Raw genomic sequence first — 11323 nt, forward strand, 5'->3', positions numbered from 1 at the left:
ATTTTTAATTTATATCAGGATGCATCCAGTTTCATGCTTGCTATTTTTTAAGTTTAAGTGAGGATGAATCCAGTTTCATCTTTGCTATTTTTTTTGTGTCCATTTCACCCATAATAATTTTTACTCGTCCATTTTAACCATGTTTTAAAAATATTTGGACAAATGACCCATTTTCCGTTTTTTAATTAACTAATACAAAATGATTAACATTAAATCTACTCCCTCTACGGCGTGCACCCCCACTAATCCTTGATCAAGTCTTATTCTGCCAGTTAACCCCATGTTTGTCCCTCGACCCGATGAATTTAACTTTCTTTGTTAACCCATTAGACCATTACGAGTAGTTGTAATTTATACGAGAATAAAGGATGATACTCAAAAACTGAATCACAATCAAAAATTAAATCAAGAATCTCAACCATGTAAACTACAGTATCAAAAATTTATTACATAAAATGTGCTAATTAATTTTACATATATAAGTGCATGCATTTGATTTGACAAATACTAGTCAAATTTCTTTGTAACTTTACACATAACTAGATTTGTTTCCCTTAACAAAACGTGACCTCCACCTCTCTCCATATGTTCTCTAGTCTAGATATATATGTCAACAAGTTGAGAATCATATTAGCAAGACAAGATAACCTAAATATCTGCATGTAATGGCTGCTTACAGAAAGGAGATAATTGTTGGTCCAAAGATCAAATTCTTCACCATCTCTTGCTTGTTTCTACTTCTCTCCCTCGTAATCCTACTCTCAACTTTCAGGCTAAAAACCTTAGTTTTCGTGCTTGATAATCGAAATATCGATGTTTTGGCATTACCACATGAAGGTCCTCACGTGAAACAATTTCCACCATCACCATTAATTAGCTTTCTCAAGAATGAGTTAAGTGGTAATGAGAATATCAAGGTTGGATTAGTAAACACAGAAAAGATAGATAATGAATATTGGTATTTTCTAGGCGAGACAGTTGCTGTTGGTTTCGATCGTGTTTCAAATAAGATACAGTGGAAAGATTTTATGCGTGAATGGATAGACGAAGAACATAAGTACCGCAAGCCCAAATGCCCGGAAATACCAATGCCAGAATTCGAAAAGTATGGGAACGACTTGGATGTGGTGATTTCAAGAGTTCCATGTGGAAATGAAACTGATGCTGCTAGAGGAAATGGAATTAGGGATGTTTTTAGGTTACAAGTAAACTTAGTTGTTGCAAATCTGGTGGCAAGATCAAGAAGAAATGACAAACCAGTTTATGTTGTGTTTATTGGTTCTTGTGGACCCATGATAGAGATTTTTAGATGTGATGATTTAGTGAAACATGAAGGAGATATTTGGATTTACAAACCTGATTTAAAGAGATTGCAACAAAAAGTTCAAATGCCTGTTGGATCATGTGAACTTGCTACACCATTTTTAAAACAAGGTACGTTCATTACTACGATCCCCTTCAAATTTTTAGTTCACTATGATATGATAAATAGATACGTACATTCTGCATAAAACTTCACAAGAACCCTAATTCAACATGGTCATAATAAACCGAACCCTAAACGGCTAAACCCATATCATACAGTCGAAATTTTTCCCTTTTCTTTTTTTCTTGATCTGCAGGAAATCCATCTGTTTAATTGGTAAAACATCCGTGTTTGTTTGATCGCATGTACTCTATTAATTACCAAGATCATTGCATTAATTACTATATCGACATTTTGTCGATCACAACTTTATATGATTCTAGTAGGTTTTATTACAATTCTCATTTTGGTTTGTGAAATGCATAATAATATTATTTCCTTTATCGTTAAAATTATTTCCTTCGAATAAGAATTATATTTGGTCTCAATTATATTTTCGGTTAAGGTAGCAAGGGAAGTTGGTAAGTAGCGACTTTACATATCTTAAAATTTAGTAATTTTGTTGGTGTGTACCACGTCTTGCAAGTGCTCTGTATTAATCATGCACGTCTACAGGATTTTGTTTGACTTAAGGGCCAGTCTACTATCTTTGCTTTCAGAAATAGTCTTAATCGTGAAAATACCCGATATATTATGATGTTAATAGATTGTTTCTTTTCAATGATCATAATTCCTATTAATAATGGTTGGTCAAATTCAATCCTCGACTGACCATAGTTGGAGAGTCAACATATATTTTGATCAACTCCAATAGTCAAAAAAGTGATGGGTATGTATTTTGGCGAATTTTATCCATGAAATGTACGTGCTATTTTGTGAAATATGTATCGGCAGTAATGGTTTGAGCCTCATCTTTGACAATGTAGGGGGTAGCATCGACTACGATTTCACAAAACTGGGGAAGAGTATTCCAATTGATAACCCAAGAGAAGCCTATGTAACAGTACTACATTCATCAGAATCATATGTTTGTGGTGCAATATCTTTAGCTCAGAGTATAATTCATACAAATTCTACGAGAGATATGGTTATTCTTGTCGATGAATCTATAACACTGAAAAGTCGTCAAGAACTAGAATTTGCCGGATGGAAAATCAAGCTCATTGACAGAATTCGTAGTCCCCATGCTAGAAAGAATGCTTACAACGAATGGAATTACAGTAAGTTGAGAATATGGCAACTCACCGAGTATGACAAATTAATATTCATAGATTCTGATTTAGTTTTACTCAGAAACATTGATGACTTTTTTGCATACCCACAATTATCAGCAGTAGGAAATGATAGAGTTAGATTCAATTCTGGGATAATGTTGATCGAACCATCGAAATGTATGTTTGAATCACTTATGGAGAAAAGATATACTGTGTTTTCATATAATGGAGGTGATCAAGGTTTTCTTAATGAGGTTTTTACGTGGTGGCATCGGTGGCCGAAGAGACTGAATCATTTGAAGCTCCGTCCAAAAAATGCAAGTGCTCCTGAAATACCCGAATCAAGATATGCAGTTCATTTTTTAGGGTTTAAACCATGGACATGTTATAGAGATTATGATTGTAACTGGCTTAGGAAGGACCATAATTCATTTGCTAGTGATATGGTTCACCGAATGTGGTGGCAAGTTTACGATTTAATGCCGGAGAGACTGCAGAAAGTTTGTGGTCTCACAAAGGTCAAAGATCAGAAAATACAACAATGGAGAAGAATGGCAGAAAATGCTAAATTGCCTGATGAGCATTGGAAGATCAGTATCACTGATCCTAGACATATTAATTTGGTTGATTAATCAATGTGACACATTAATTTGCGTGATTAATCAACGTTTTTCCTGTCTTGTTGTAATTTTTGAAGTTTTCTGTAATATATACATATAGCAATGCTACAAAATTGCGATGCGTTAGAGCTTACCTTCTGTTGTAGTTCGGTTTGATTTTTTTTTTTCTTTTTGAAATGTAAGATGGTTTCTTCGTTCTTTTCATTCCTTATTATCATTATTAGACTGGTGTCCGTGCTACGCACTGAGTATTTTTTTCCTTTTGATTTGGTATGCACGAGGCTTCGTCCCCCGTGGCGATACATTTTTAATTTGGTGTGGCAGGACGAATGCATTAAATAAGTAAAGAAAATATAGGAATTTTTTTTTCTTTTATTTTCGCAGAAAATATGTGTGAAATATGTGGAGTTTTTTTCCCCTTATAACGCGTTCGTTCGCGGAATTGAAGTCTCAATAATTCAATTCTGGTGGAATCAGCCCAATTTCTTGTAACGAACACGATTATACAATCCAGAATTGGATCCTTACGGAATTCAATTCCTGAAGAAAAGTCGTTTACGATTACACCAGTCCACCGATGCAATGGAATCGGGTTGCAGGGAAAAGAAGGTAATTTCCACGAAATGTCTTTATTACCCTTCCTAACAAAACGACAATCTCCATCTTCGTTCTTTTTTTCTAACCTAGTTTCCGTCGAAGAAAACCTAGAAAGAGAACTTGAAATATGGAAATCTGTCATGCCTAATTTGTTTCTCGATGTTCATTTCCTTGTATATCCCTATCTTTCTCTGCCAAATCTCATAAAGTGCTCTAAAAAATCTTAACCCCATCATTATCTAACCCTAAAACACCCCTGTTTCATCTTCCTTAATCCTAAAACCCCGAAATCACTGAGAAGTTTGTAGCGCTTGTGTAATAAATCTTGATTATGAAATTTCAATAATACTTCTGATTGAGCTCTCATCAGCATATTAGAGGATGTTAGAAATAAAACTTCTAGATTATTAATGTCATTTTACAGAATTAGTTCACACTGTAATCGGATTAACTGAACCGAACACTATATCTCATACCAAGGAGTTCTTTCGGTGGAATTGAATTCCTCGAATTGGATTAACCTGTAATGGAATTCCTGACCTTCCAATTATGTGAACCGAATAGGCTGTAAATATATTAATTTGGAAAAAAAGAGTCATAATATATTAGGTACTCGATTGTATTTCCATAAAATTCTAAACACGGTAAGTTAAGTTTTCCTTTTTCATGCGGAAGTATTATCCACCTTAAAACGGTGTTGCTATCGTACAGTTAAGTATATGGTGTAAACATGATGTAAGAAAATTAATTAGATTAAAACTCTCGCGGAAGTGTTGTCCACCTTCCTTTTTGTTGACGCCAATACTAACAGACGGTTAAATACTTGATGTACACAAGCCGTAACCCTATTTTTAATATTCTGACCAATAGAGTTATGCTAAGTGTCCTCACCATAGATTATATATCAAAAAAGATCTATTTCGACCAATAAGAAGCGAGGGTTCCATCACCGTTCAATGTGAGAGCTTATTTTTTCAAGGCCTTTAAGGCAGAAGATTGGTTTCAAAGACATCGATAAATATTTAAAACTTTGAAAACCAAAGGATGAAACTATCAAGATTTCCGTATAAGTTTCCTTATGGACGCACGTACCTTTTTTTTGGCAACTTGGAATTATATAAGCTTTTTTTTTTTTTTTGACGTTTTCGAATATAGGCCTATTTGATTTGTGTTAGAGCACTGCTCGGTCGAACTCAAAAGCGTTGCTATCTCAAGCTTGTTTGTCAATTTTAGTTGCCAAAACTATAAGTCTTGATTTCTAGTCTACTTATAACTAAGTCTCGGATTAGGATAGTAAGTGTAGTTTAGCATTAGACTTCACGGTGTTCATCGATTGAAGACGAAGAACTACAAAGGGGAGCTTGTGGAACTTCATCAACAAAAGGTATGTGGAGACTTGAACTGATCTATCACTCAAAAGTCTATCTACTTTATCTCCTATTTGAGACAAGAGTCGTATAGCTATATAGACTTCGATTATACACATTTGATATTTTGAGTTGAGTTTAAATCGCTTACATATTTCTCAAAATATGTGTTGGTAAGTTTTCGCTTTAACCAAGTTCATCTTATATTCTTGACGAAAGTCAAAAGATGATCATGTGAAAATCGCCTTGTAACATCTTACATCATTTGTGTGAGACAATCATTTGATGTAGACTCCGAAGGTTTCGTATTGATCATTCGATCACTTGAAAATTGCTTTGAATCTAATAGTTTGTGTGAGATAGCTATTTTTGTCTTCCAAGAATGTTTCAATGATTGAAATGGGAGTTTAGAAAAAATAACCATGATTGGATATAGCATAGTATGCGTACTTGTATGCTAACTGTTGCAAGATATTCCAAGTCCGGGAACCATAGTATGCATACCCGTATGTGTAATGATTGGTTAATGAAATTCCGGGAACTTAGTATGCTTACCGGTATGCGTACTGGCGTGAGTTTCAAGTTCCGGGACTTAACTGAGTTTGGTGGTATGCGTACCCATTCGCGTACTGGCGAACCAAACTTAGCCCGACTACTTAGGTATGCATACCCATTCGCATACTTGAGTAAGTTATGTTCTAAAATCAGTTTTTTCATGAATTAATACATTTACATAATAAGGAATGCAATCTTTTGCAAACCGTGGTTATAATGTTCATGAATTGATTCGAGTGAATCAAAATCGATTTTGCTTCAATTGTGTCTTGTATACTTCTACGAGAATATAAACAATTGAACAACTCTAGAACTAGTTTCATTTGAGTCATTTGAACTAGTTATGGTTAAGATGAATATGGTTGATATGAAAGTGTTCATATGGCTAACTTCGGTCAACTATTGTTGATCCAACAAAGGTATACACGTTTAGGTATGGTTACCCATATCTAAATGAAGTCACTTTTCATTTGTGTGTAACAAGCTAAGTTCGATATAACTGTTGAAAGATATTAGCTTTAGTCTAATCAAGTTTTTATATAATGGTGAATATTGAATGCTTTGTTACCAAGGTAACATTGATTGCAAACCCTGATTTGAAGACTATATAAAGGAGAACTATACCGACTGGGAAACCTAATTCCCACACCTCCTGTGTGATACTAGTTTCGACTAGAGTCGATTCTCCTTTAACCTTAGGTTTTTCACGAGACCATGTAGGTTAACGACTTGAAGACTTTACTGGGATTGTGAAGCCAGATCCAACTATCTTCTCTGTAGTTGCGTGTTTTGATCTTGTTGTTTTCTATCATTATTGAGTACTATCTTCTCTAAGATTGGATCGAGATTTAATCTCCGACAGGCAAGATAAAAAATAGTCACAAACATCTTTGTCTCATCATTTGTGATTCCACAATATCTTGTTTCGCTACCATACGATTAATATTATTGTGAGGTGATTGATATTTCTAGGCCGTTCTTCGGGAATATAAGTCAGGTATATCAATTGGTTCATGTTCACCTTTATTTATCAAAATACGGAACAAAACTCATTGCTATATATGTGGGAGACAGATTTATATATTTAATATACTTTTATGTGTGAGACAGATTAGTTTATCAAGTCTTCGACTTTGGTTCGTAACAACTCTTATTTTTGGGTGAGATCATCTAAGGGAATCAAGTGCACAGAATCTGGCGTGGTTCTAGAGGCGTAAGGAAGGCAACTGTACCTTGATTAGTGTGAGATTGGTTTGGGATCAACTACATTACAATCTGAAGTTAACTTGGAGTAGGCTAGTGTCTTTAGCGGCTTAATACAGTGTGGTGTTCAAATATGGACTAGGTCTCGGGGTTTTTCTGCATTTGCGGTTTCCTCGTTAACAAAATTTCTGGTGTCTGTGTTATTTCTTTTCCGCATTATATTTTATATATAATTGAAATATCACAGGTTATGTGTAAGTTCAATCAATTGTGAATCCTTTTTTTGGTTGTTGATTAAATTTATTGACACTTGGATATTGGTTTTTGATACCGTCCAAGTTGTTTCTTATAATAATCAGGCTCAAGGATTTCTATATTTTTGATTTGCTGATTACATTAAGAAACAGAGTTATAACTCTTTGATATACTTTTTTTAAGATTGAGTCTGACTGTCTAGTTGATTCTCTTGAAAGTATATTGGAGTTAGTCCATACATATTGATAAGCAAAATATTGGGGTGTGGTTGCTAGACCCCTATTTTTCAATTGATATCAGAGCAGGCAAACACATTTAATACCTCATAAGTCTGTGTTTGTAGCGATCTGACTCTATGGACATACGTTTGATCTCAGTAAACGTACCACCAGTCTTCAATGGCTCAAATTACCTGTGGTGGAAAATTGCCATGCGTGCTTTTCTTCAAGCGCGTGATTTTCAATCATGGGTTTATGTTGTTAATGGCTACAATCCTCCAATGGTTACAGTAGAGGGTGTCTCTATTGCAAAGTATATTGGTAGATATGAACCTAAAGAGATTCTCACTGCAAAGAAAATTTTTGACGGTCTAAATGCTATCATACATGCCATTACCCCAGATCTTCAGCACCATGTGACCACGTGCACTCGGTCTAAAGATGCGTGGGATATCTTAGAAACTATATTTGAAGGGAATACTTGTGAAAAGGAAGCTAGGCTTCAAAATCTAAATTCTGACTGGGAAAACCTTGGTATGGCTGATAAAGATTTATTTGATGAGTTTAATCACAAAGTGTCTCAAATTGTTAATGCATCTTTTGCATTGGGTAAGACTATTCCTGAAAAGGACATTGTGATGAAAACTCTCAGATCGTTGCTATCCATATACGATTCTAAGAAACATGACATTGTTGAAGAAAATAACCTTGATACTCTATCCAGAAACTCTCTGGTAGGAAAACTAAAGATTTTTTTATCTTGAACTTAGTAAAAGAAAAAAACTTCGAGTGAATTGCGATTGCGTTACTTCTTGTGATGTAAGTTCTATGTGTCCAAAATTGATTGATTTGAAGGATGATAATTGCTTTAATTCTACTCTTTCACTATATGTACAACAGTTAAAGAAAATTCTTAGGAGGAGAAAAAGAAAGTATCGTAAAAAATCCTCCTCAATCAATGTAATGGATAAGAAAGTTCACAAAAACTATGAAAATAGAACTTATTCCATGTGCTACAAATGTGATCATCACGTTTCTGGTGTTCCTGATAAGGAAAAGAGTGAGATAACCAAAGCATGGATGGTAACTCTTGACTACTGTTCGGAGGAAGAAATCTGTGAAAGTTTTCTCACTTATTTTGATGATAATCACTCTTGTTCTTCCGACATCTCTGATTATTTCATGATAAATAATCAAACTTCTCCAGAAGAAAAATTCGATCTCTTGACCAAATATCTCTACTTGATTAAGAGAAAATTTCAACTGGAAAAGGAAGTCTGGATTAAAAGGGTTGAAAATCTGGAATGTCAACGGAAAACATTAAGACAAGAAAATGCGACTTCTCGCAATTGTGATGTTAAAAAGAATGATCGATACTCTTCGATAAGTTCTTGCAAACCAAATCAACATATTACTCCTGTGTTTTTGTCGTATTCTAATCTCTCTCATGATGAGAAAGACATGGTTAACGTCACAACATATCGTGAGTATACCTTGAATAACAATCAGGATTATCCAGAAACGGATTGCACAAAGGTGCTTAAAAAAAATTCTTCAAAATCACGTTTTCAGAAGAAGAAAAAGAAATCTCATAAGAAAGCTATGTCATTTTCTAAAGAGATTTTCAGAACCATTCATAGTATGCAAAAATCGATGAACAGTTTGTTCAGGAAAATAAAGGAAAGAAAAATTTCCTCTTCGGATTCTCACTCCACAAAGAGGAATCTAAAACAAGTTTTAACAAAATCATCCTCCCCTCTTGAGAAACATCTTGGTCCTTCTTTAGGTGGGAGAAATTACTCTTTGTAAGTTTTGAGATTATTGTTGTGTATACCTTGGACAAGAACAATAATCTCCAAGAGGGATGTGAAAAGATATCTGCTGACTTATTCGTGTATCTCCCTAATTTTCTTTATCTTTGGTTATTAAGCTATGACCCGTTTGTGAACACTTGGATGTTTTTCCTATCTCTTTTAAGTTTCTGTTAGGGTTTTTATCAGAGGTCTTTTGGGGAATTTATCTCATCTCTTCTTCTTTTTAAAGAGATTTACTTCCCTTAAGCAAGAATTTCATTTACCTTCTCTATCATTTCCTCTTCAAATCTTTCCAATAAAGAGGATGATGTATGGACCGTTCTCTTTCCCTCTAAGAAAGTTTGGGTTGGTTCTTCTGATAATGAGATTTGTCAAGATAAACGTGATTCATCCTCTGATGGAAATTCCACTGGTTCTCATTTTGATAAACTCTCATTTACCATTAATCTTGTCTTGGATCAAGTACGGGCGTTGAAGAGTGAACTAGAATCCTCCATCAAAAGACTTGTAGACAAGATGGATAATCTTAAATCCAAGATTGATTTAATCGAAGATGAACTTGATGATTATAGGGAATATGAAAGAGTCTCCAAAGTATGTGAAATGATTTTCGGTTCTTGTTTAAAGTTATTTTGTCTAGGAAACTTCTTGAGAATTTATTCTTGTGTTTTAAGAGGATAACTAGGGTTTGGAATAGCAATTATTGTGAGTACACATGGATATTTCCAACGATTTTCATCTTGCGATGTTTTTAGATTTATTTATTTAAATTCTAAAGTTTATTTGTAAGATGATTTTGCAGTATTAATCTTTATGGTTTTATATATTGTAAAAATTATTATTGGATATGTGTGTTTGCATCCGTGAACTATGATTGTTCCATATATGTCAAAAGTTAAGCCTATTATGTCATTATGAAAATATTGATGGAAGATAGGATGAATATTTGTTAGAACATTGCTCGGTCGAACTCGCATGCGTTGCTATCTCAAGCATGTTTGTCAATGTTAGTGATCAAAACTATAAGTCTTGATTTCTAGCCTATTTATAGATGTCTCGGACTAGGACATAAATAGTGTAGTTGAGCTTAAATCTCTCGACGTTCATCTCTTGAAGACGAAGAACTACTAAGGGGAGCTTGTGGAACTTCTTAGACAAAAGGTATGTGGAGACTTGAACTTATCTATCACTTGGAGAGTCTATTTCTACTATCTCCTATATTGAGACATAATTCGTGTTACGACATAGGTCCTAGAATCAGTCCTCAGAAAAATCCTTCAGATGGACTTTTGAAAAGGTTTTTGACACATTCCTCTGGAATACGTTATAATCGATGGAAAGAAGGAAATATAAAAGTAAAACCGTCAAACAACTTGTACAAACCTTCTCCCATGTTTAGTAGTGAGGTTACTCCTCACTCCGTTACCTAACTCTAGGTAATACCATCCTTGAATCTATCTTGAGAAGTACAAGGATAATGACTATGGGAGTCTCAAGATTTGTTGTATATCTGTTGTGAAATGTTATCAATCAATTTGAGTCATGATTCATGCTCTATTTTTTTTTAAATAATTATTGAGCAATATTGGAAAACGTTTTGTTTTCTTCTTAATAGCTTGTCGCTAAAATCCATCCCTCTCTTGTGAACGGTCCGTGAACGTCCTTATCATACTCCGAGATCATAGGGTTCCTTTTTTTTTGAGAAGTGTCTTCTATTAATACATATATACCTTATACTGTATTAGTCTATCCCTATCAAAATTTACATGGAGAACCTTGCAAAATCTCAAGAGATTGTGCAGCTTGATATGGAGGAAGACACTCAAGGACGTGATTCGATTCAAGAGCCAGTTCTAAAGAAGATGATTGCAAGAAAGGACCACAACTCCTGGATTTATGATTCCATCAAGGATTTAACTCGTTTTCAAAACGATTCAAAGGTCGAGTTTACAAATCTCCAACTGCAAATAAACCAACTCTTAGATGGTCAGGCCAAAATCCTTGGAAATCAAAATATTTTGATACGGAACCAGAAGAAACTTATCATGGACTGTGTCAAAGGTAGATAACTTGCTCGGGTGGTTGATCGTAAAGTTATTGTTCTAACTCACGAA

At 34.5% G+C, this 11323-nt stretch overlaps 1 protein-coding gene across 1 annotated transcript; it reads left to right on the forward strand.

Moving 5' to 3' along the window:
- Nucleotides 1-665: 665 nt before the first annotated feature.
- LOC113352548 (putative UDP-glucuronate:xylan alpha-glucuronosyltransferase 5) lies at nt 666-3216 on the forward strand. Its single transcript, XM_026596358.1, has 2 exons — nt 666-1434; nt 2293-3216. Exons 1-2 carry the CDS (start codon nt 666-668, stop codon nt 3210-3212), a joined length of 1689 nt encoding a protein of 562 aa, XP_026452143.1. The 3' UTR covers nt 3213-3216.
- Nucleotides 3217-11323: the final 8107 nt, after the last annotated feature.

This window comes from Papaver somniferum, chromosome 2 (assembly GCF_003573695.1).
Source record: "Papaver somniferum cultivar HN1 chromosome 2, ASM357369v1, whole genome shotgun sequence".
NCBI lineage: Eukaryota > Viridiplantae > Streptophyta > Magnoliopsida > Ranunculales > Papaveraceae > Papaver > Papaver somniferum.